A 27,278-nucleotide genomic window follows, 5' to 3' on the forward strand; every position below is an offset into this window, starting at 1 on the left:
AATCCATCCATCCATTTTCTTCCGCTTATCCGGGGTCGGGTTGCGGGGGTAGCAGCTTAAGTAGGGAGGCCCAGACTTCCCTCTCCCCAGCCACTTGGCCCAGCTCCTCCGGAGGAATCCCGAGGCGTTCCCAGGCCAGCCGAGAAACATAATCCCTCCAGCGTGTCCTGGGTCTTCCTCTGGGTTTCCTCCCGGTGGGACGCGTCCGGAACACCTCACCAAGGAGGCGTCCAGAAGGCATCCTAAACAGATGCCCGAGCCACCTCAACTGGCTTCTCTCGACGTGGAGAAGCAGCGGCTCTACTCTGAGTCCCTCCTGGATGATCGAGCTTCTCACCCTATCTCTAAGGGAGAGCCCAGACACCATGCGGAGAAAACTAATTTTGGCCGCTTGTATCCGAGTTCTTGTTCTTTCGGTCACAACCCAAAGCTCATGACCATAGATGAGGGTAGGAACGTAGATCGATCGGTAAATTGAGAGCTTCGCCTTTTGACTCAGCGCTCTCTTCACCACAACAGACCTGTACAGCACCCGCTTCACTGCAGACACTGCACCTATCCGCCTATCGATCTCACGCTCCATTTTTCCCTCATTCGTGAACAAGACCCCAAGATACTTGAACTCTACCACTTGGGGTAGGACCTCCTCCCTGACCCGGAGAGGGCACTCTACCCTTTTCCCGCTCAAGACCATGGCCTCAGATTTGGAGGAACTGATCTTCATCCTGGCCGTGTCGCACTCGGCTGTGAACCGCTCCAGCGAAAGCTGTAGATCATGATCTGATGAAGCCAATAGGACCAAATTATCTGCAAAAAGCAGAGACGCAATCCTAAGGCCACCAAAACGGATCCCCTCAACACCTTGGCTGCGCCTAATATATATATATATATATATATATACTAAAATAAACTGCTACTTACTACTCCTTTGCGGTTTTTCACTTATCGTGGGGCTTCAGGGTACGGACCCCCACAATAAACGAGGGACTACTGTACATGTTTCTGACATGGATTGATCCATCCACTCTTATTTTTTGCATGATGTTTATGAACAAAAGTTCTGTACAACTCCGAATAGAACCATCTCAGATCCACCTCTTACCTAAGGCCTTTTATTTATTTATTTTTTTAAATCAACTTACTAACTTACCATGTAGGGACAAATTTGCGAGCCAGGACCAAACATCAGCTCACACTGCCTGTTTGCGTTGTAAATATGGCCAGGAAGGAGTGTGGGAAGCTGGTATGTTCTGCCTACAGGCTCATCAAGGAGACACTCCCCATATCCAGTGCTAAAAGACAGGAAGACAGTATGTATAGTCACCAAGAAAAGAAAAGCACAAAGCCTGACTATAACTAGAACAAAATGGATTTTCACTGGGTCATTTTGAGGTAATCCGGTATTTTTATGACCCTAAGAAGCAGCAACATGTGTCATCTTATTCATAAAAGCTAAGTAAACAGCCCTGTGTCCTTGTCTGTGATCATCCTCAGATGTTTCATCCTCTCTTGTGGGTGGTCTGCACAGTTACCTAAAAGAGATGTTCTTTTTAAAGTTGCTTGGTTGATAAATCATGTTACCATACGTTAGTTTCAAAATATTGGTTAACAACAGAATTAAGAAAAGCAACAAAAAATGTTTGTTTGTTTTTTGTCTATTCTGAGATGTGTTTTTTTTTCTTCTCATGGTGTAAGTGCAAACAAGAGAAGTGAGAATCCTAATTTATGATCTTCATAAATCAGAGATGGCTCAAGCACTGAAGTATAATGACAGACTGTGTTTAGTGCAGACACACCCTGAGCCACCCTGTGAAAAAACAAAAGCACAGCTGGACCCAACATATATGCATCAGCAGCCTGCATATAAAATCAGAAGCCTTTACAGCTGTAAAAAGACATCAGTCAAACATGTTAGCAGAGAAAGCCAAACCACAAACCCATCCAGCGTTTTTTGTTTGTTTTCTTTTGTTTACTTGATTAAAAGGATACTTTGAGATGAGTCATGTATAGATAAGTAATTACTCAACATGTCTGCACCGCTTTGACTAATTTCCTCCTGGATTGAGCAGCTAAAACACCTGCTCCATAATGCACCAGCTGATGTGACAGGCCAATATTTAAACAGGATTATCCTGGGTTACAGTCACTTTGTTTCGTTGCCCTTTCATTTCCAGCGGTACTGAAGAAACTGCAGCACATGCTGCCTGCCCGCAGGGGCGTGATTGCACAAGAAGAAAACATGAGCAGTCAAGACTGTGCAAACGAAAGGCAAAGTGCAGCCTGTCAGAGAACTATACGTTCATTTACTGGAGTGTCTGTCAGCAGCTGGCCATATGTCAACGGAGAGTTTTCAAATGGTATGAATATACAGTAAAGACAGACAAACTTAGAGAGAACAGGTTATACTGGCTCTTTTAAAAATGAAACATTTTAGGCTGGAAGGAAAAAAAATCAGTTTAGGAGATTGCTTGAATTTTTGAAAGTGAGGGTCTTACCCAGTGCTGTAGTCTATGTGATACGTAAACATACGAAGTATACCCACTAGAAAAGCTTGGAAATGTCAGTATACCCATTTAAAAGTGTCCAATGACCCGAGCCCATGTCATGTATTATTTATTGGCAATGAGACATGGGCTCGTGTCATTGTCAACACATTTACATTTTATAGACACATTGAGTTGGTTCAACCTGTTTTTGTATAGTTAATACTTCTGTACTTAATACTTAATACTTGAACATGTTTTGCTTTGATACTGTTTTATAAATTATATAACATGTCTTTAATGCAAATCCAACTGTTGTACAAAGTTTGTTGTACATTTATTCAAATAAAAGCATCATAGAAATTTTGAAATGTTCAATATGCTTAAAAGTCTAAATAAATTGACGATTACAGTGTACTAACCAGTGTACTTTGGTTTCTAAGCACAGTACACCCACTACAAATATGTAGACTACACCACTAGTCTTACCTGCTCAATAAACCTAAATAAACAGCCAGTTACTAATGCTTAGTCCAAGCGGGGCCATTACTAAAGCAGATTCCTAAATATATATATATTCAGGGATTCAAGTAAATGCTGGTTTGTAAACATTTATTTTGAGTCACTTTTACACTGCAGGCTGAAAAGTCTGATTATTTACTCTAAAGACCATGTTGGTCTATGTTCCATTAGTGAATCCTGTTCCAGGTGAAATCCAAATTGCAAAACAAAACATATCATGCAACACTGTCTTCAGTGTAAATAAATGTGTAATGCAAAACATGACGCTGGTGTAAAAACACAATGACATACTGAATGGAGTAATTTTAGAAGAGCAGCAATCCATTTTAACCCCAACATTACTCAGACTAGTTATCTGTTGGTGGGTACACTTGATACAAAAGTATGGGAGATTGTGCCACCAACTTGAAGCTGTTTCCTTCAACAGGCCTGCCAAGGCCAGTGAGACTGCGCATACCTGGAAGGTGGTTACACATATGCTGCATCGTCCCATTACCTTAATTGTTTAGCTCTTCACCTCATTTAAACCTGAGTGCAGGTTTCTTGTATAAGGCTTAAGTCTGAATGAAGCTAAGTTTGCTCTCTGTCCAGAGTGGTTTGATCCTGGCTGCTAACATGCAGCACAAAAGTCACAACAAATACAGACGTATTTGCTTTGCTATCAATCTAGGCTGTTTAGCTTGCAACAGCAAAAATCACTCACCGTATTAAGGATTGAATGCTCTCTGCCATTAGGCATTGCAGATATATACTGAGTGGCCATAAGGCTGGCACAAAACTGAGAAGCAGTTTGGGTACTTTGCTTGCACTGTAGTGGAAAATTTCTGTCCAAACAGTTTTCTCTCAGGGCTGTGGAAGCTATTTCTCAAGCATTTTGCCAGTAAAGGTACGTGTGTTCACTGCTGGGTGCAGTTACTGTATCAGAGGTATGGTCACTTCAACGGAATTATTTAAGGAAAGCCCAGTGATGGACATATGCTCTTCTACCATCTGGGCATCTCCTCATACATTCATCAGATTTGACGGCTTGGCCATGACAGCCTGTTGCATCACTCAAGATGTTCTCTCAGCAAGGATGTGATGAACATCCATCTGCTGCCTTGTCAGGTTTAGGTTTTCCCCTTTCTCTCTCCATACATGTTTTAGGGCATGATTGTAAGTTCCCATACTCATATGTTGTCCTGAGTGTACCAACGGAAATTAAACTGGAGGTTCTTCTCTGAAGAACCAAAGCAAAGCATAACACAAGCCCACCCCCCAATGCTCCAGAGCTGGGTAACGTGTATCACAAATTAAGGGAATGAGTCAGTGCAGCATATTTATAACCTCAGGAGCTTATTGGGTTTGCAGCTGTCTCGTTGACCATAGCAGGCATTATGAAGACCACATCTTCAGGCTGGTTTCACGAGAGCACAAAACTCCATTCTCATGTGTTTGCTTGAAGTCCTCTCACAGAAAATCTGTTTCACTAAACTGAAGTTAGCTGAAGAGCTATCTACAACAGGTACAATACTGACTTCATATAACCTCTACACAAAACTCAGCAAAAAATAAAAATACTTTGAGGCCATCTCTCTCTGGCACTAGATAAAATCCCACACCTGGCATCCATCTGAAGATTTGAAAAGCTGGTTTACAAACAGACTTTGATTATGCCATTATGTGCTTATCATGTGAAGCTAAACAAAATTCTGTGTACAAGATACAGACAGGGCAAATGTACCCATATCACGAACGGATGTTTTCTGCAGATGGCTGGGGGACAAAGAACAATACTTTATAGCAGTGCCTCTCAACTTGCAGCTCGCGGGCCACTTGTGGCCCGCAAGAGACATTAGCCCAGTCTGCAAATTAGTTCATAAAAATAAATGTAAAAAAATTATCTGGAAACAAAAATTAGAGATTTTATTTTTTTAATTATTACATTTTCCCAGGCCACCCTCCCCTCTGAAAGCATTGACTTACATGACACAATGCCAGGCCAGGCCTCATCCAGAGACATCATTTATCAGCAAGGACACTTGCTGTCAAATGCTCAGTGCTTTCTCCCTTATGGATCAACCTCTGACTCACGGTATCAGTTTACAGCCAATAACCGAGACTTCAACATAAATGCCAAACCAAACCTGAACAGGACATTAACACGAACAACCCATTTCCACACCCAGAAACATCCTAAACAGTCAGAAACATTATAAGCCTATATATAATTTCAAAAGACTACCCAGCATCCATCGCAGCTCACAGTCCCTCTGGGACTCTCTCGCAGAGAGAACTTTGTGATTTTGGGGAGAAAAAAAAGTTTAAACAGAGACACACCTTTGTTTTAATATGGGCCTGCAAATATCCCTGTTTAGGTGTTAATAATGTTTAATTGACTCGTAGGGCACTCTTTCTCTCCTGCTATGCGAGGAGATGTGATAAACTGATCATACCGGTGCGTGATAACCTGCGAGCTGGATTAAACAACAAACAGATTTATTACCAAGGGAATATTGATGATGATGCACAGTAAGTTTGTAGTTTGTTTAAAAATAGTTAACCACAAAGAGGATGGATTAAGTGAGTTACTTCATTATAGTAACTGACATGAAGGAGACGTTCAACACACAGCACCGTGCTTGCTTTCAGTCCAGCTGAGTTATGCTCCGCCTCTTTTGGTTCCACTCAAAGCTCACATCTGAGTGGGACGAGGATGCTTCACCTGTGATTTATGCAAGAACTGGTCTGTGCAGCCATTTCATTGTAAATAAGAGCTGGTTCTTAACTGACCTACCTGAATAGTCAGAGAACATCAAAAACTGTCAACTATTTTTAATTTTATAAAGTGTAAAGGTTTGACAAGTCAGCGTTGGCAGAACAATATTTGTAATAGGAGACATAGTATGTAATTTTTGTTTTTAATGTTGTTCCACATTAGAACATGACTTCATTGCAAGGAAATAAATTTTTAAATGTAACTTATTTGAATTACACATGTGGGTTCTGTTTATTATTGCATAGTGCTATTCCAATTGTTTGATATCTGGGTGTCCACAAACTTCTTTAAAACGTCTTCAGCTGATCCAAAACACTGCTACCAGAGTTTTAATGTGAGTTGATAGGAGAGATCATATTTCTCTAGTTTTAGCTTCTCTCCATTGGCTCCCTATCAAGTCCAGAATTGAATTCAGAAGCTTACTTCTAACCTAAAAAGCCCTCAACAACTTAGCTCCATCATATATTATAGATCTTATTGTTCCATATTTTACTAACAGAGCACTTCACTCTCAGACTGCAGGTTTAATTGTGGTCCCTAGAGTTCCCAAAAGCAGAATGGGAGGCATAGCTCCTCTCTTGTGGAACCAATTTCCAGTTCCTGTCCATGAGGCTGACACATTCTCCAGTTTTAAGACTGGGCTTGACTCTCCTTTCTGATAAATCCTATAGGGTTGGCTTGGGTTTCCTGAGCTGTCCCTTACTTATGCTGCAATAGGCTTAGACTGCTGGAAGACAAACTGACCACATTTCTTCACTATGCTATTGTCGTTACTTTTCATCCATTCATTCAACCTTTATTTAAACAGATAAGTCACATTGAGCCTTGAAGACTCATTTACAAGTGATACCTGTTTGGACAGGCAATAAAAAGTGGTGACAAATGACACAGGTTTTGGAGACAAAAAACATTCCTAACAGACTTTTAACCTCTGTTTGTAGGTCAACAGTGTGATAATGAAAAAAAAAAAGCTTGCACACCAGCACATAACACGGGGGGGGGGCAAGGGTGGTGAGCAGCCAGAGACAACACAGAGGCACTTACTCTGCTCTACCTGTTTTGTATTTGTAATTATTTTCGCTATCCTTGACATGTGTTATTGTCTTTCAGGTACACCTGGACCTACATCTGGACCTGTCATTCTGTGTTCATCTGTCTCTCCTTCCTGTCCTCTCAAACCCAACCGGTCAAAGCAGATGGCCGCTCGTCCTGAGCCTGGTTCTGCTGGAGGTTTCTTCCTGTTAAAAGAGAGTTGTCCTTTCCACTGCTGCCATTGTACTTGCTCAGGATGGGAGATTGCGACGATGTGAAGATTCAACACAGTCTGCTTGCTTCCTTAGATAGAGAACTTTTACTAATTGGCTTTTATAATGTATGCAAATGCTTTTGGACAGTGTCATGAGACAACTTCTTTTGAGATTTGGCATTATATAAATAAACTGAATTGAACTGAAATTATTGCTTTTATGATTCAATGCAGCAAAATAAATAAGTTTAAAAGGTAACCCGATCATAGTAATACTTGGTTTATTTACATAATGTCTTTAATTGCTGGATGTCTGGCCCCTGAACTGTTGGCTTTCAGTAACTGTGGTCCCCTGAACAATTTAGATGAATAGCCCTGCTCTATAGTATCTAACAGCTTGTACAAATGTATCCACAGAGGCATATCAAAACCAGCAAACAAAGTGCTAAGGAAGAAATCGTAGTTTTATTCTATGGTTGTTGAAACTCGTTAACAATGCACTTCATTCATTAAGTCACTTTTCATCAACTTCCAGATGCGGGAGTTCAGTGTACTTTACTACAACAGTGGTGAGACAAAAAGGAAAAGAGGATAATACTTTTGTCTTTTGAGAAGAAATGTTGAAGTGATGGAGCAGTATTTTGTGTTTTACCCTTATTAGTAAAGCAGTGCATATTGAATTTGCTTTTCACAAAGAACTGAATCAAAACATTGATGCACTTGACCAGGTCAGCCCACTGAAAACGAATAGGGCTGCTGTAATGCTAGTTTGAATCAATGCTCCTCATTGTTGGCTTGAAACACTTCAAACGATCTCCATCCACACTCTCGAGGACTTTTCCCACCACTGAAGCACCCACACTACACCGAGTGCTGATTTAATCTCCTCATACCAGCATTACATTTTATGCTCATTCTCTTCCTGGTTTATCAAGCAAAGCTTCAATTCAATTCTGTTTATTTATATAGCACCAAATCACAACAGAAGTCGTCTCAGGACACTGAACAGAAACATTCATAAACATTAAAAGTAAGTTAACATTATATAACTGAGGAGCAGACAGTTTTGAGTTCACGTTGAATTGAGTTTGAGTTCTGCTTCATGGACTAGTCCAAACGATCAACAGAATGGCAGAGCTTCTCCTCATAATTGTCTCAACATTCAGACCCAGTGGTTGACACATCTAACCAAAAGTTAGCTTTGCTAACCCATATTCCACTAACTAAAAAATTAGCTTAACTAAAGCTAAATCTCTATACAGTAAAAAAATAAAAATAAAAATGAGCAAAAGCTAATGTTACACTGCTAACCACTAAGACTGCGTCACACGTCTTCGTCTCCTTCCAGTTGAAGCTGCGTCGACCAATCAAGTCTTGTCACATGTATTAAGCCAATAGTGTGCCTAATGGACTTTTCAAGACACGCCTACAACAGACAGAAACAAGCTTGTAAATTTTGTTTGTGGACATAAAATTGGAGAAACCTAATTTAGCAGAAGCTAATTCCACTAACGTTTTTCAAAGTTAGTGAAAATGCTAATCCGCCAAACAAATAAATTGTTCCACTATTAGCTGTTAGCAGATTAGCATAACTGTGTCCACCACTGATTAGACCGCTTGACTCTAAAGTCATTGCTGATTGAAAACTATGCAAAATGCAACCTAAAAATCAGGTCTCTCTTGTAAATGAGTCCTCGAGGCTCAATGGGATTTACCTGTCTAAATAAAGGTTGCATGAATAATAACATTAAGTGAGACATTGTCGAATGATATGCTCTCAAAATCATCTGGTCAACAAGAACAAGGCCGTTCTTTGTGAGGTCCTCCACAATTAGCTCTGGAAACCAGAGAAAAATTAACAGGAACTTGTAGGATCTAACTATAAATTACATTTCCCATTTTTTAAAGGAAGTCCTTCATATGAATCACTGACCATGCTAAGAGCCAGGAGTTACCAGACGAGCCACATCTAGTTTTTCCATGTAAAAAAGCTATAGCAAGCATTCTATGGTCAGTCTCTGAGTGTGGAGACAGCTGAAGGACTTCAGCAGATCCATTGCTCCGGTCAGCTAAGGCATCCCCCTTATACTCAAACAGGAAATAGTCTTTCAACATCAGGCAATAACAACTCTACAAGGTTTACATTGAACTGAGCTGTCTTTAGAACGCTGAGACTTAGATGCATTTTGTTTTCCTGGGTATAGCACAGCAAAAGTTACTTCCAACTCCAAAGAAAAACACATCAGTCTGTGAGAGAAACATTTGTCTAAAGTATTAATCAGTTTAGAACTGCAAAGAGAAGCTGGATGTACATACTCAAGAAACTCTGTGATGTACTTGCGACTGCATTTGGACCATGACCATGGATTGGTGTCATAGTTGAGCGTGGGGGCCATGACATGGTACTGGTGCTTCATGCCCGCCTCGCGGCACTTGGGGTTGTCATCATGAGGCATGTTAAACCTGGTGCAAAAAGGAATGCACAAAAAAAAAGAAGAGTTAAAAACACAAAGTGATTATTAGTGTTTTACAAACTGTAGAATTCGGAAGGATAAATGTCATAAAATGTACTTTTGGCAATTTTGAACAGGACAATAGTCAGTGTCAAATTTACATAGGCTGCCACATAAAGATACAGTATATCTTTAAGGTTAAGGCTGTAAACAAATAATGTGGCTTTTTGTCAAAAGTTTATTCACTTGCCTTAGTTTTGGAAAAAAAAGTCAAATTTTGACTGGAGTGACAAGGAAACCCAAGTCAAAAAGGAGCCAAGGAAAAAGTAAGATTGCTGCTCCAGCACCAACCCTACAGATATCCTATTGGATGCAAAGGCTCTTTTGTAAACCTTCATATCACTATCAGTTTTGCAGTTTTGGTTATTTATGTAGAATTTTATGGTTATAAGCTATCACAAAAAAGCAGCAACATCGGCTAACCATAGCTGGACCATCCATTAGCTTGTCAACCTCATCAGAATTAAGCCCTTTATTGCAAGATTGTTCAATACCTTTCCACAGAACGTCACTTTAAAAGACGCACTATTAATTTAATGGTTTAATCTCTTAATAACAAGGAAAGGCCTCAATAATACTGAAAGTGGTGAATAGAAGGTGCAATTTTTACATAAACTGTCAGTCTCCATCTGTCAGCATCCATTACCTCCAACATGCTGATTACTTAGAACCACCTCCAGCTCACCCCTTGCAGGCCAAAGCTCGCCAACTCACATTCTCAAGCAGCTTAATGCAGAGAAGAGTTAGGGGTGGTAATATTATGCACGACAGCACATATATATATATATATATATATATATATATATATATATATGTGCTGCTTGAGTATAAATACATAAAAGTATTACTGAATTTTTAACAGTATCATAATTAGATTGACAATTTGCTGAAATTACATCTATTTTACTGTTTATACGTCCAAATATTAGAAAACAATCCAACATTTGTTATTAGTTACCTAATACTAAACCATCCTTAGTAAACTGAATAGATTAATTCAGGTTGTCTTATAGGTGGCAGCTTTTCTTGCTTGCCCTGAACATTAAGAGAAATGTCCTATTGGTCCTGCAGTTTGGCACACAACTCCTGAAAACATGTAAAGATGAGCACACATATATTTATATACACACAGGAACCCATCCAGCTGTATGATGTCTGAGATGTTTATAACAAGATGTGGGCCAGAGCTGGACTGAGCTGTAGCCGAGGGTCAGTCCGTACATCCAGGCAAACAAGATCTAGCATGGCTGGCATGAGGCCCACTCTGCAGGGGCTCAGGGACTGAGGGCAAACACCCAAGAAATAATTAAGCCTCTGGCATAGTAATCTCTGCACACACAAACCAGGCTGCTAGATAACACTAATAAAACCAACTCAAACAGGATTTGCAGGTTATACAGATAAAGTAATGCAGAGGGTAAAAATTAGCACCAAAAAAAAAAAACCTAACAATGGGATATGATGCAGTTAAGTCACTTATGTTCATTTCATGAAGGGTGATTAAGAGTCATGTAGGTCTTAGGTTGATTTCTCTGACTAGGATCTGGAAAATAAAAACTAAAAATCCTGATAATAGAGGTTTTAGCGTAATTAAGTCATTAATCAGGCAGCTGTTCTGCCCAGATCAATGAATGTGTTGATCTGTTTTTATGGCATCCACACTGTCATAATATTAAAGTCTGTTTCCCTTTGATCAATGCACTTAAAAACAACTGCATCACTCTTTGTAGATCACCATCCTATTTCAAGTGGGTCAAGTGGCCCTAGATTCAAGCAGCCATTGAATTGAATTTGTTGTATTCCTTTCTGCAGCAAGTCAAACCATAGCTGTTGTGGTTGACACTCGAGATCCGGTGGATCAGAAATGGGTTAGAATTGGCAAATGAGCTGATAACCACACGTTTGATCGGGGAAAAATTAGAACTGTATTGACATATGGGAGGACTGGTGACAGACTGCAGTGGCAGTGGTGATAGATACACAAGCACACAATATTAAAATATAATTTCAATTCAGTTCAGTTTATTTATATAGCACCAAGTCACAACAGAAGTCTTCTCAGGGCACTGTACAGAAACATTTATATATAAAATAATAAGTTAACACTATAAATCTGAGGAGCAGACTGCTTTGAATTTAACTCCATCGCAGAACTCTCATCTTGATCGAACATGAAGGCGACAGTGGAAAGGAAAAACTCCCTCATGAAGAAGAAACCTTTAGCAGAACCAGGCTCAGGACAAGCGGCCATCTGCTTCGACGGGCAGGGTTTGAGAGGACAGGAAGAAGGAACAGAAACACAATGGCAGGTCAAGAATCACATGTTAAGATAGAAATACAGTAGTCCCTTGCTACTTTGTGGATTGTTTATCGTGGACTCGCTCTATTGCAGTTTTTCAAAATAAGATTGGACATGACCCACAATTGGCTGATTGATGGATGAACTGCACGATCGGCATGGACTTTTTATTTAAAATAAATTATTTAAAATTATTTAGCAGCTGCTGCACATTTGTGCAGCCCATACTGCAAGATAAACTTCCTCCTGCAGCTGAACAGCTTTTCTCCGCAGAGCAGAGAAGTGGGCGTGGCCAAGAGCACTTGCAGGTGGTAAAGAGCAGCGGAGGCGTAGAGCTGAAATCATGATATTCTGTGCTCTTTTAGTGCGTTTAGAGTTTAGAAACATTGTTTAGAATATTTTAAGAGTGTGGGAAGGGTTTAAAACGCCTTTATACACACACACACACACATATACATATATATATATATATATATACTAAAATAAACTGCTACTTACTACTTGCACTACTATTCCTACTTCTCAGTTTTTCACTTTTTGTGGGTCTTCAGGTACGGATTCACTGGGATGAATGAGGGACTACTGTATTGTTAAATGAAAACTATTCAATTTTAGCAATTAGATTTAGCAAAGAAATGAGGTCAATTTGTCCTCTAGTAGTCTAAGCTTAAGACAGCATAACAAGCCGACCCTAATTATAGAATTTATCAAAAAGGAATGTCTTAAGCCTAGTCTAAACTTGAAAATGTGTCAGCCTTACAGACAGAATCTGGAAGTTGGTTCCACAAGAGAGGAGCCTGATAACTGAAAGATCTGATTTGCATTCTGCTTTTGGAAACTCTAGGGACTGCAAGTAAAGGCTCCAGTATACTCGGGCGTACGTGAGTCCGCGGAGGTCCATGCGTACCGGATTAGAGTCGAAGCGAACGCCTGCATGGCGTGTCTGTGCAAAGCTCAATTTTTACGACCATGTATGCATACTCTGTGTTGCACAATAAACTGCCCGGCAACAAACTGTTTTGTATCGGACACCAATGTATTAAATATCCCTTCTTCATTCCTGATCTGGTTTAATGGCCTTTTGTTTTGTTTGTTTGTTTTGTTTTTTTCCCAAGAGGTAAACAATCTCTTCCTCCTTGTCCGTTGACACCATGACTGAAATGGTGAGAAATTAAGGAATTTGTCACTAATGAATTAAAATCTGGTCCAGCGTGGCTGCAGGAGGGTCTGGAGATTTCCTGGTGGGCTGATCTGATGTGTGGGCCGCAGGGCCAGCACTCCCTGTTTTTTTTTTTTTGGCGGGGGGGGTTAGAACTTTTTATTAACAACATATAAACACAGAACACTGCTGCGGCTGGGGCTGCCATGCTGTCAGCTTTCGTTTTTTTATTGTTGTTTTTTTTGCGACCTGTCAATCAGTCCAGTAGGCATGTCAACAAATGACCAGTCGGCGACCTCAATTTGTCCCAAAGGTAAACGCCCCTTGTCTGCGGAGCTGATTTGCAGCCGCTCTGGGTGGACGCTCGAGTATGAAGTCTCAACCCTCTGCGGACAGTGCACGTCGAGTCTGCACGAAAAAAGGATTGCCCGAGTATACTGGAGCCTTAAGCCTTCAGTCTGAGAGCGAAGTGCTCTGTTAGGAATATATGGAACTATAAGATCTCGACTATAAGATGGAGCTAGGTTGTTGAGAGCTTTGTAGGTTATAAGTGAGATTTTGAATTCCATTCTGGATTTGACAGGGAGCCAGTGGAGAGAAGCTAAAACTGGAGAAATGTGATCTCTCCTACTAACTCCAGTTAAGACTCTGGCAGCAGCATTTTGGATCAACTGAAGACGTTTTAAAGAAGAATTTGGACACCTAGATATCAAACCATTGCAATAGTCCAGTCTAGATGTGACAAATGCATGAACCAATTTTTCTACATCATTTTTAGATAAGATGTTTCTAATTTTAGAGATATTACGCAGGTGGAAGAAGGCAGTTCTAGTAACGTTTTTCATGTCGGGGGTAAAAGACATGTCCTGATCAAAAATAATACCAAGATTTTTAACATTAGAACTGGAGGCCAGATTAATGCCATCCAAGGAGGGTGAAAGACTGAAAAAAATATTCTTAAAATGCTCAGGTTCAAAAAACAAAATCTCAGTCTTGTCTGTGTTCAAAATCAGAAAATTTCGGGTCATCCAAGTTTTTATGTCTTTAAGACATCTTGTAGTCTAAGTAACTGATTGGATTCATTGGGTTTTATGGACAAATATAACTGAGTATCATCAGCATAACAATGAAAATATATCCCATGCTGTTTAATAACATTACCTAATGGAAGCATATATACAGTAAACAGTATTGGTCCAAGCACTGAACCCTGAGAAACTCCATGACTAACTTTGGTTTATGATGAAGATTCATTATTTATATTTACAAATTGGAATCTATCAGACAAGTATATATAGATACATGTGCTGCTGTGCTGTCAGGGTCCCATCAAATTACTACCTGAGGTGACCTGACGTGTACCCTATGGCTTCCCACACTATGTCAGGAATAATATCAATGTGTCTATCCACTACAATGGCAAAATTGGTCCTGTTCCCTCAGAACATGCACTTGATGTTCATTTGTGGTTATGCAAAACCAATATTCATTGCTAAATATATTGTAGTAGCATCGTCAATCCATACCTCCTGGTTACAGCATATTTCAAACAATGCCATCCCTGCTCTGGTGTAAATGGCAGATGGTACACAAGTGTGGTTGTAGTTAGATTCATGCCAGTCATTGTGACATGGTGCAGGGCGACATGGGTTGTTGTAAAGAGTTAAACAAACCGTTAACATACTAATTTCTGTTTTGCACCAAATTTTGTCCAGATCAACCTATTATTTCTGGTCATCTGGTCTTAACATTGAAAATCACAATCATATCATCCAATAATCTTGTTGAGGTGATACTGCCAGTATATCTCTGTGGTGCTAATTTCCATATCTGTCATTTATTTTTTGTAAAGAAAGTCTTCCTTGAGCCTATTTTACTCTTATAATAAGGTCTTTAGGCATGCAAAACTTGACAAATTCTTATCAATGACAGTTTCAAACAACTCTAAAGTAACGGCTTCAAGCTAGTAAAAATTCCCATGAAGGTCATTAGTGGTCACACGTCCATGCAGTCATCTGAGAAAGGCCTCCCATCCATTAGTCTAAATCTTTTTAAATCTGCAATGCTCTTGAGTGGCTCCCATGCACAACCTCATACTGGCTTTCCCAGAGCGCTAAACACTGTGGAGGGCTCACGCCTACAAATGCTGTAATCAACCACGGCAGGACCAGAGCCAACTGGGCCTCCAGCTGCTTGAACTTTAGCATAAACAGATCCACATGGGGAGAGAGGGCGTAAGGCCCGTCCATCTGCTGCTGTTCTGCTGCGATCACTCCGCTGGAAGAATGTGACAGAGGAGGGAGAAGAATATCTTTCATTCTTAAACAGTGACACTAGTTCTTTTCAATGCCCACAAAAATACTCTTATTCACTTGTATTTAAACTCTGCAAAGTAGGTTGCCAGGAAAAACTGAAGAACAAACTAAGTTGCTTTAATCTTCCAATCTAAGACACTATCAGATAACAATTGTTCTCCAATTGCACCGTTTTTAAATCACCTCAGATCAAGATCACAGAGCATGAGAGAGTTACTGTGATTCTGCATTAGAAGAATGTTTGGAATAAACAGTACTTCATATGAGAGATAAACTCATGCATTTTGACTTGGTCATTTTGAGACAGGTATCAAAAACAACACATTCTGATGCATGCTCAATGATCCAGGTAGACAAATCTAAAAGGTTGAGTCAGGTCCTCCAGACAGATTCTTCTTGTTGAAACATTTTGTATTTTATCCAAAAGACGTCTGTTGAGCTGCAATCAACTGTGTTTTATAAATAGCACCTTGTAACAGTGGATCAACCAGTTTGCTGGTGACAGCCAAAACCAGTTGTTCACATGCAAAAGGAGGACCATCATCCTAACGACCTGGTTATTGCCCTGATGGCCACTTGCTATTCACAGAGGGCCGAGTGAAACTAGCAATAACAGTATTGTAGGAGGGGGACAGTTGGACACGGAGACCTCTGATGGCTGATGGTCTTTTGGATAAAAGATGCAATGTTTCAACAAGAAGAATCCATCCAGAGGACCTGACTTAACCTTGTTAGAAGTATTGTATAGAAATTTTTGTCTCACCTGAAACGTGTCAGTGTTTGCTTGTTGTGTAAACAACATGGCTCCCAGACACACATGGCATGACAATTTAGGTGTGAGTGGGTCTGTTGGCCTGTCATGTTAGCAAAATATCTCATGAACCAGTGGATGGATTTATTTTCTGGGACTCTCATGTTTATTCCTCTGTTTCTCCATCTGTCACTAAATCATTTCCTCTCAGTCAGTTCCTGCTCCTCAGCTCCTGCCCCGCCCACTCTCACCTGTTCTCGGTTGTCATTTTGCCCAGGTGTCTGCACTGCACTTATCACCCCCCGTCTATAAAGTTTTTCCCGTTTTCACCTCAGTCAGTCCAGCAGTATGTGTGCTTCATGCCATGTTTGGTTCTCATCCGTGGTTTCTTCGTGTCTAGGTGTATTTATTCCTCATTTCCTGTAGGCTGTTGCTGTCAAGCCAGCATTTTTAAAATTGATTTTAGCTTTTTGAGTTTTGCCTGCATACCTTAGTCCAACCTCTGCAACCATTACAGAAGCTACAATTTAGTGTCATAGTACCATAGTCATTCCTAACAAATACTCCAAGCACTAAAAGAGTAAGAGTTTTTTTTAAATTTGGCATTAATTGTTGGAGTCAAGCCTGTCTGTCTGTAAGCAAAATATCTCATGAGCAACTGGATTTTAATGCATTGTAATCATTTGATGCAAACCTGTCACTGATAGCCTTTTGGAGTCAACCATTTCAAGATGGCTGCTACAGCTGATCAACTTCGTCCAACACAGAAATGCCTGTAACTTGGTCAGTTTAACAGACAGTCAGGTAAAATATGGCACGTTAGTAGAGTCACAAATTACGCTAATCGATTACGCAAGATTTTTATTAAAATAAAAAAATTGAGTGTGCAATGCTTTTCTTCTGTACGCTGATGTTTTTCATTTGCTCATAACGCTTTAATAAAACTTACTAGCATAAGGAGAAAGCAGGGATTTGTATTAAAAGCTTCTTTTTCCATTATATCCATACTTAATTTCACCTAAGCTTGCCATTGTCAAGGTAAATCTCAACTGACTGACTCCTGAGCTGTACAGGAAGGCATTATGGGCTTCAACGTTATTAAAAGTCAGGTTTTTTGCTTTATTATGTTTTGCACCTGTGGCTGCTGCACCCTACATTTTTTTATAAGAGGGCTTTTGTTGTCAAGGCTGGCTGAGGAGGGTGAGATAGGTTTTGCGTGTGCATGATGTGTGTGTGTGTGTGTGTGTGTGTGTGCGTTTGGGTGGGGGGGGGTGTAGAGGTGAAAGGGGTAGCTGCTGGCTGTGAGCTGCAACTTACACATGGCCCAGCTCATGAGCGATGGTGAAGGAGGCACTAATTCCATTTTCTTCACTGATGGAGCAGCTGCGGAACGGGTCACACATGGTCCCAAGCTCGGCAAGCCCTACAAATACAAACACACAGATGCAAAACTATTTTTTACAGAGTTATTAAATGAAAACTAAAACTATTAAATTCAAACTAGTATTTTTAAGAGAAACGACACTAGACATTCTTCACCCTCCTCTTACATCAGCCTTTTCATTTTCCATAATGTTATTAGCTGACAGCCTGGCATAAACTCATTACTGAATAGTTTATGAGCTGAGGCCGGCTGAGTGGAAACTCGGTTCAGAGGAAGTGGAAAGTGGAGGTATTTTTGAGGGGAAAAGGCGAAGGTTTACCTAAAGTGTCACATTTGTCTTTTGCACCGCAAATGTCTTCCCTGAGGAAAAAATAAAAACAAAAAGAGAAACTTTAACACATCTGTTTGCTCAAACAAGTTGGATTTCTCTTTCAAGCATGGGTACCTGGTGATGAGGAGTGCGGTGTCATGGTGGGACGGATGGCTGTCATCCTCAACATTTTGGCTCTGCTGCCAGACGCAGAAGTTGTACAGAGTGGTGGCAGCGTTGAAGCTCACAGTGGGTCCTTCCTGTTTTTGGTTTTGTAAAGCAATAATCCACAAGTGACATTTTATCTTATGTTGGGGTGCTTGAGTCCCTATATTTTAATTTTAATCACTTTTCTAAAGAAATCAAAGGCTTTTATTGGTGATTTTTTTTTTCAGTTTTTTTTTAACCTTTTATTCATTAGCTTTCATTACCACAAGGTTATGAGTAAATTCTTAACAAGACCAAAATTAGATTAATAAAGAGAAACATTTTAAAGAACTAAAGAACACAGTGTATCCCTGCAGCAGCATTTCACTTGCAGGTGCTTTACAACGGCATCATTTGTTCTTCAAGGAGACCTCATGAGATTTGAGACTGACAAGAAGTGCAGTGTAATTTCAAACAGGCCCCACAGACAAAAGACCGAGCCAGACACCTGGGATGACGTCAGTCACGCTGAAGACCTTCATGCACGAAGCATTCAGGACCCCTTGTGCTCACCTGTTCATTGTGGATGATGACTAGCTTGACAACCATGATGTTAATAAGATTTCCTACGCTGGGGTCCTTATACACTGCTGCTACCTGTAAGAGACAAAACACACAAAAATGAATGCAAACTTTCAATAACCTTTGTCAGAATAAAACAGAAGTAAATCAAACTCCTAGAATAATTCTTGAAACAGAGTTATTGCTATGAGAATTTTTTTCATCCAACCTTTATTTAGACAGGTTAATCCCATTGAGCCTCGAGGACTCATTTACAAGAGAGACCTGGTTTCAACAAAGAATGATGACAACAATTGACAACAACGACAACAATAAACAGTTATAAAAGTTTATAAAAGATTGTTTTTAAATAGAAAAATAGAATAGATAATCACATAGAATTGTTATGAGAAAACTAATTGGGGCGGCTGTGGCTGAGTGGTTAGAGCAGTCGTCCTCCAAAGCAAAAGTTGGGGGTTTGATTCCACCAGCAGTCACATCCTGAAGTTTCCCTGCACAAGACACTGAACCCCTGATTACCTCCGATGTGTGTCCCATCATGAGTGTGCTCTAAAGCACTGATTAGTCTTTGTATAGATCCAGAAGAGTGCTGTATGTATGGGTAAATGAGGACACAGATTGCAGTAAATGATAAATGGACTGTACTTATATAGCACCTTTCTATCTTAACAAGACACTCAAAGTGCTTTACAACACAATCTGTGTCCTCATTTACCCATTCATACAGCACTCTACTAGATCTCTACAAAGAATAATCAATGATTTATCACATTCATACACTGATGGGCCACACATCGAAGGCATTGAGGGGTTCAGTGTCTTTGCCCAGGGAGACTTGGGCATGTGACTGCTGGTGGAATCGAACCCCCAACTCTTGCATTGGAGGACGACTGCTCCAACCACTCAACCACAGCCGCCCCGTAGTGTAAAGTGCCTTGAGTATCTTGATAAGATAGAAAGGCACTATATAAGAACAGTCCATTTACCATTTGTTACATGTTCAGGTGACTCTTGTTTTGCAGCAAGTGAACATTTCATTCACAAGGAAGCAAAATCGCCTTGTTTTATTCGGTTTAACTGTATTATAAACCAAATAAATAAATGTAAAAAATGAGCAAATCAGGAGCTCAAAGCCCTCTAAGATTTCTGGTCCCCCCCCCCCCCCCCCCGCTCTTTCTTTTCTCAAGCACCCCCGTCACAGTTGGCCTGCTGTCTCCTGAGGCTGTGTCCGGCCTCATGACAGGAACTCATTAGTCCACTTTAAACATTTAGCTTGTCTTAGCCTAAGGAGGGCAAATATGGCCTCAGCCCTACTTGTCTTTGCAAACACTTTGTCAAACTGTAGGATGGTGGTCTGTATCCTGTCACTGCCAAACGTCTAACAGAGGATCTGATCATGTTTTAACTAAATACAAATTTATAGAAAAAAAAATAAAGAAATGCAAGCAGAGCTGTAGGTACATGACAAGTGTCAGTATTCTTTTCATCTCAAGGTTTAAATAAAATAACAGAAAAAACTATTTAAAGCATATTAAAATATTTTACTTGAGCTCAGTTTTTCCAATAGTCTTTTTTAAACTTCATTGACAGGCATCTTGTGGAAAAACTACGAATAAAAAAATGCTACGTGTTGCTTTCCAATATCAATAGAACAGAGTTTTGTTAAACTTATCTTGTTCTCTGTGTTTATGAGTTACCTGATTTGTTTTTCCCATTTGAGTTGTTTAATTGTATTTTCCTTCTTATGTTATGTTCTAATGTTTTCTACTTGAATATTGTATATTTGGTTATCTGTTCCTGGTTTACACCTGGTTTTAGTTTGTAGTCGGCACACCTGCAGCTTGTTTGCCCTTGCAGTTTCTATACATTCAGTTTTCTTTGTTCTTTTTCAGTTTGTCATTCCTGTGTCGGTCCAGCCCATCTTTTAGTCTAGTGCTATCCTTATTCTCAACCTTTTTAGTTTTGTTCACCCTCCTCTGCAGTTCCCTTGTTTTTATACTTTATGATAATTGAAACTTTCCGTGCACACTATAGCTGTTTATCAAATGTCAAGTGTAGTACAACTTGTCTTGCCCTGGTTCGTTTCTACACAGTCTTGGTGATTTTCAAAGCGGTGAGTGCTGCCTCAATGTGGGTGGGATTGTCTCCGCAAGGCTGCTCAACACTCATGGTACGCCTGGTGGTCCATGGTCTGTCACACATAAGGTAAAATTGAATTAAAAGAAGGCTTACAGGGATTTAAAAATTGGATGAAAGTAAGTATGTCTGTAGACAATGGAGTGTTTGCCATGACTCAACCAGTCATGTGTCTCCCTGGATATTCAATGGCCTGCAGTGCTGCTGAGATGAAATCATAGACTCAGCACAGCTCATCCAGAACTTTAGCTAGGCAGGTCCTAAGAACCCAGCTGGAAACAGGTAGGATCACCTGATGGCAAGCCTTTGAACCCACATTTATCAATCCGAGCAGGTCGAGTCAAGCCCGTGAAAACAGCTTATGTGCCTTCCTCCTAGTCTTGCATTTAGGTTCTCTTTCTCTGTCATGGATGGCAGACGAACGTACACTTGATGGTCAACTTACTCTATCTACTGTGACTCAGTTCATGATCCAACTTAAAGACTTAGATTATTCTAATTTAGGCAACATTTTATAGTACAGCAGTTTACTTATAAACTTTTACTCAAGTATTTGATTAAATGCAGAGTTTGAACAGAGACAGGGATCTTCTGCTGTACAGCGTGATATATTTAATTAATAACAATAAAATGTTAATGTCGACCACTGGACATGTGCATGGCAGAGCTTTTTCTTTGACTTCAAGCCTGGGAATTAAAAACTGACACATTTAACACTAACTGCACTTTTTTTTTTCTTTTTAAGGAAAACAATGCACTGACAATCATTACGTTTTCATCAGTTAATGTTTTCAACAAGCTTGTCCGTCAAGCTGGTGAGAGACAGCAGAAGGGACACACAGTTCAGGTGGACTGAAAAACCTCTCTGCCTTTAGACACTGTTCCTAGACAGTGGGTCACAGTGTGAGAGGACTGATTAACAGCTGTTCTAACCATCAAAGTTAGGACTAAAAGGCTCAGGATGCTGAGTCAGGACAGAGTCTATTAACAGGGTTGTTTTGGTTCATGCAGCAACCGGCTGGGGTCACTCTGAGGTTTACAACCAACATGTCAAAACTATAAAATCTGAAACAGGAAACACTCAAACATGGGACACAAGTTGTCTCATTAAATTACACAAAAATGCACTGAAATGCATTGTAACATCATATTAATGACATTTTGTTTTGATCAAACTTTTTTGTTTTTATTTATGGCAAAACTGTTAAAAAGCTTTTTTGTCACTTGTTCCCTCAGTGCAGTTTTCTGTACAGAACTAAAGGCAAATTGCTGGTGCTAAATTTTGTTACAAAAAGACTAAACTGCAACATGACAAATTTGTTTCTGACTTTTTTATTTATTTATTTTCACCCATTTCTTTGGACTAGGAAACTTAATTTGTGATATGAGTTCAAACTGTGTTGGGATCATTCTATGTAGACGCTGGTCCATTTCAATCTCCAGCTAATAAATAGTTTTTGTTTCAAACACAACTGGTTAATTATCACTTGCAGCCATAAACAATTGTCTTTGGCATGAAATGTGGTGGGTGATATGCAATCCTAAATGGAATGCTAGTTTAATTTATGTTCCAATATTTCCTCAGATACCCTACATGAAGAGTAAGAACTGGTCTGTTCACCAAGCTTTATCTGCTAACTCAAACCCAATCAAGACAATATGCCTGTTAACACAGTAACAAGGAAAACAATCTTTACAGAACTGCTACTTCAACAAGATGGTAATGATCCTGCATAACAATATTAAACAAAAAACAACAATAATCAATAATTTTAGAAACATTATTTTACTTACTACTGACATGATTGTTAAGATGTAATGCTCCAGGTTGCGTCCATGGTGTTGCACCATTTTGGCATCCGCCGTCACCATTAGCTCTACGTAGCGAGGGTAGGAGAGGAAGCGCTTGCGTCTCTGATGGGAGGTGGTGTTGGTGCTGGTGAAGCTGTTCTCCTCGTGTTGTTCATCTACTGTGGCTCTGAGAGCGTCCAGCTCCTCTCCCATGTTCCCTCTGCTCTCGAAAGCAACCGACCTCCCAGAGTCTGTTTTAACCAAGAAAAATGCATTAAAATGTTTTCCAATTTTCTTTTTTCTGCGCATGCATCCAGTCTACAACAGGTCGAAACCAACTGTAACTTTCAAATCAAACATTTATTAAATCACTGTTATTTATTTCACATAGACTGTACAAAAAAGGGTTAAATCCTGTCATCTGGACCAGTTATCTCCCTTAAAGAAATTGGTCCATATGACATGATTTAACCTTTTTTTGTTATCTACCTGGAGGATTGAGCTTACAAGCCTTTTTTTTTTACATAGACTGTACCTTATGAAAAGGCACATGACATGCACAGGTTAAATTATTGAACAGAAACAAATTTTATGGAAGAAACTCTTCATAAATTTTAGTGCCATTGGAGGACGTAGAAAACAGTTGTACTGATTTAGTATATTGGGATGCTTTAAAACTGGGATGTTTTGGTTCAGGCTACACAAACAGCAATAAAAAATCCTTGATGATATTTTACTGACTTCATAAAGGACTTGCCTCAGTATGCACTCTGCAAAAAAATTACACACCCCCTAAACTGTCCCATTTTTCTCCTTTGTTCAGTAGAAGTTATTTGGTGAATGCCTAAATTCATGCTAAAATAAAAAAAAAATCAAATGTATTTAGTGCCATACTGCAACAATTTTTTCCAGGTCTGATATGAACGCCTCCAGCAGCAGTGCTGCAGCCAGAATGACAAGTGTTTGCACTGCATGTTGAACTGGATCAGCCCTTTCAGCTGAGCTGCACGTGTGGAGCTGGCTCTGAGTGGTAGATTCCTTCACCATGACAGTTAGGTTAAAAGAGGGGGACAAAGGCAGAATATAAGCATGAGCAGATTGTTGTTTTTTACATAGAAAGAAAGATAAGGAAAAACAAAATGACTAAAATAGATTTTGTTAAAAGCCTAGCATTCCCTGGAGAAATGCACATCACCCCCCACCTTTCAGCCCAGAGTTTAAATCATCTTATAATAAGAAAAACAACAGAGTAATAAGGATATTTTAGCACTCAGCAGATTATCAATGACAAACCAGTGAAATTTTTGCTAAATATTTATGTAACTGGATGAGTTATGTTCATGTTTGAAAGTTGATTAGTGTGGTATCCAACAAAGTTCAGTCAGGTCATCTGGATGGTGTCTTTTTTTGTTGAAACATTTCATCCTTCATCCAAAGGACATCATCAGTCCGAGGAGCCACAATAAAACTCAGTCCCACAAGCAGAACACTCACATAGTGGACCAACCAGTTTGCTGGTGATAAGATGGTTTCTGGGGCCCACCCTCTCCCCCGGTCCACTCCTCTGAGGCAGCCATAGCCAAAGTGATTCAAAACATCAAAGCTCATCTTGTCACCAGCAAACTGGTTGACTCACTGTGTGAGTGTGCTGCTTGTGGGATTGTAACAACGTAAGTTTGTGTGTGTGTACAATCGCTAATTGTATGTAAATGAGCATCCAGGTGCACGGCTGTGAGTGGAGGAAGACACCGAGGAGCTGAGCACAGATTGGCTGTCTGACGAGAGGTGTGCTGCATAAAAGGAACTGGGTTGGTGATGACGTTGGCGTTCCACCCACTCTGCACGTCCCAACCAGCCACAGCTGACTGGCTGTTCTTCGTTAATGTCAGATCAGTTAGTTTGTTTTGTGAGGAGCTTGTAGGGGTGAGCTACAGTTTAATTTAAGACATTTTCTCCTGTTTGTGTTAGCTTAGTTAAGGTAAGAGACCTGTAATTTGGTTAATTTTGTTGGGTTTTTTTTGGTAAGAGAAAAATAGTAATGATAGTTTTGTTTGTTGTTTTGGAATGGGCTCACCCTGAAGTTGGTAAGACTCACAAAAATGAACAGTATTCACATTTGTAAATAAGCTCACTGTTTAACACATGTTCATTGACTCCATGGCTGCTTGAGGGTGCCGAAGGTGGAAACGCCCACATTTAATTACATCATGGCGGCTGTGTTTGCCCCTGGTTGTAACCATCTTGGCCCCGAACATTGCGCTCATGGACATGAACACAAAATGCTAAAGCCTGATCCCAATTAAAAGTTCATCCATCCATTACCTTTACCCGCTTATTCCATTTTGGGTCACGGGGGTCGCCGGTGTCCATGTCCAGCAATCACTGTGCGAGGGGCGGGGTACACCCTGGACGGGTCGCAAGTCCATCACAGGGCCACATATAGAGACAAACGAGACAAACAACCATTCACTCTCTCACTCACACCTAGGGACAATTTAGAGTTACCAATCATCCTAACATGCATGTTTTTGGTCTGTGGGAGGAAACCGGAGCACCCGGAGAAAACCCACGCATGCACGGAGAGAACATGCAAACTCCACCCAGAAAGACCCCCGGACCGGGGTTTGAACCAAGGACCTGCTCGCTGAGAGGCAGCAGCTCTACCAGTTGCGCCACCGTGCTGCCCCAATTAAAAGTTTCAAAAGACTATTTCAAAATCTGAGAATTAAAAAAAATATATATATTTCAATGCTTTCTACTAGGGATGGGGCCGATCCAATCCAGTATCGGTATCGGCCTCCGATACCAGCATAATTTACGTATCGGATTTTCTGATCCACGATGCACGTCTGTGGTTGTGCTGCACGTTGGCTTCAAACTATGGAATGGATTTCCTGAACGGTGGCGTGTCTCATGAGCCCAGAGTAATAAGACCCGCCTCACATTCAGGAAATCCAGTTCATAGTTCGCAGCCAGCTACAACGTGAGGACTGAGTTAGCAGCACTGTGGCTAACAGCTAACAAACTTTTCATCTAAACATGTCCACTGTGGCGCCCGACTGGGGAGGTGGCTCTGGTGGTTCTGGGTGATGGCCTGTGCTGGCTGCATGCAGGCTTCTGGGCAGTCTGTACCGGCGGACATGGGTTACTGGCCTGGTGACCTGGCTGTCCCTGGGTGGGTTTGGGGTGGACGCGGGCACGGGTTCTTGGTCCGGGGGTCTCGGGCCTTGGCGGGTATGTTGCCAGGGTCTTGGGCCGGCGCCCGGCCCTGGCCTTGGGGCCTTTGGTGCGTTGGTGGGCTTTGGGGCCTGTGCCGTGGGGGGGTGGGACTGTTGATGGGGGGGGGGTCTGTGGGAGGGGACGGGCGGGCTCAACCTGGGCGTCTTCTTGCCTGGCGGTGGCCGCGGCGTGGTGCTTGGCTGGGGGGCTGGGCTGTGGGGGGTATATTGGGGGCTCTCGCATGGGGGGCTCTGTGCTGTGGGACCGGGGGAGTCTGGGCTCGTTGGGTCTGTGCCCTCACTTGCATGGGGCGCTCTCGCTGTGGGTGTTGTTATGGGTGGACTGGTCTTTTGCTTTTTTGGGGTGGGGGGGCGCTCTTGGTCATTGTGGTGCTCTATCTCTGACTGTTTGGGCACTCTTGGCTGATTGTCCCGGTTGGGGTTTGGTGGCCTCTCTGGTTGGGGGGCTGGGTGCTGTGCTGGGAATCGGGTTGGGGCGTCTGGACGGTTTCGGGATGGGTCTGGGTTGCTGGCCCTGGTTCTGGTTGGTCCTCGGGGGCTATGTGCCGGTCCGTGGCCTTGATCCCTGGTGGTGCGGCTGCCACCTCCTCCTAGGTATCTCTGTTAGAGCCTCTCTCCCCTGGTGGATCTCGGAGAGTGGGGGGTGCCTATTGGGGTCAGTGGGGAAGCTGGTCCCCTGGCGGGGGCATTGCCACCTCAGTTCACCTCCCCATCCCGACGTCCTCCTCCACCCACTCCACCACACCATCACTCAAACAGGGTTTTGGGGTTCAGGTGCACTACTGAGCTACGGGGAGAATCATCCATCTGGTGGGGTCCTGGGCCCGCTGTGCCGATTCTTTTAATCTAGGTTCCTGGTTGCGATGGCCGGCACTTTTACCGGGGTGGCTGCCGGCTTTCGGCGGGGGGTCAGCTATGGTAGTGTACGTGTGGTCATTGGTGGTGTAGGGCGGCGGTTGGGGGCGTGGCTTCACCTCATCAGGGCACTGGCTGGTCTTCCTGTGTGGCATTTGCGGTGGGGGTGCTGTGTGTGTGGGGGGTGCGTAGGTGGCGTGCTGGGGCGTCTCCGGGCCTATGGTGCGGAGCTCTTGATGTGGGAGCCGACCCTCCTCGGCTGCAGCTCCCTGCTGCTCTGCCCCTTGGGCTGGGGCCGGCCTGTGGTCGCTGTCGGGTAGATGGTGCATGCGGTCGGCCCGACAGAGATTCTGTCGGGCTATCTGTGTGTGCCTGTTTGTTGCTCAGGTTGGGTTTTTGGTGGTCCCCCCTCTCTTGGATCAATCCCACACCAAACGTGGGGCCCACTCCCCCCAGTCGTGCCCCCTTTGGCAGGGGGCCCCCTTGCCGCCGGTGCATTGGTGGCTCTCGGCGTCTGGGCTGGGTGGTGGGGTGTACGTCGGTCCACCCTGGTTGCTGCCTGGTGGGGCCTGGATGCCCTGGCTCTGTTGGGGCTCTGCTGGGGTGTGGTATGGCCTCGGGGCTTGGGGCTCGGTGTCCATGGCCGGATCTACTTGGGGGGGCATGGGATGCCGGCCGGACCTGTGGGCTCGTCGCTGCAGCTTCCTGGAGGCTCTGCATTGTGGTTGCTGGGGTCACCCGGTTCTTTCCTCTGCTCCTCTCTGGGGGGGGGGGGGGGGGGGGGGGGG

At 41.9% G+C, this 27,278-nt stretch overlaps 1 protein-coding gene across 1 annotated transcript in view; it reads right to left on the reverse strand.

Annotated features, from left to right (window-relative positions):
- The window catches only part of LOC119416498 (A disintegrin and metalloproteinase with thrombospondin motifs 20), a 147,889-nt gene that overhangs the window by 96,430 nt on the left and 24,181 nt on the right, over positions 1 to 27,278 (reverse strand). Inside the window, exons 5-11 of the mRNA XM_037683732.1 lie at positions 22,400 to 22,647; positions 18,461 to 18,544; positions 17,876 to 18,000; positions 17,750 to 17,790; positions 17,364 to 17,469; positions 9,326 to 9,472; positions 1,151 to 1,292 (exon numbers count right to left, since the gene is read on the reverse strand). Coding sequence (XP_037539660.1) covers positions 1,151 to 1,292; positions 9,326 to 9,472; positions 17,364 to 17,469; positions 17,750 to 17,790; positions 17,876 to 18,000; positions 18,461 to 18,544; positions 22,400 to 22,647 — 893 coding nt within the window. The remainder of the gene's footprint in view (positions 1 to 1,150; positions 1,293 to 9,325; positions 9,473 to 17,363; positions 17,470 to 17,749; positions 17,791 to 17,875; positions 18,001 to 18,460; positions 18,545 to 22,399; positions 22,648 to 27,278) is intronic.

Source organism: Nematolebias whitei, chromosome 10 (assembly GCF_014905685.2).
Source record: "Nematolebias whitei isolate Nwh7 chromosome 10, NemWhi1, whole genome shotgun sequence".
Classification (NCBI taxonomy): domain Eukaryota; kingdom Metazoa; phylum Chordata; class Actinopteri; order Cyprinodontiformes; family Rivulidae; genus Nematolebias; species Nematolebias whitei.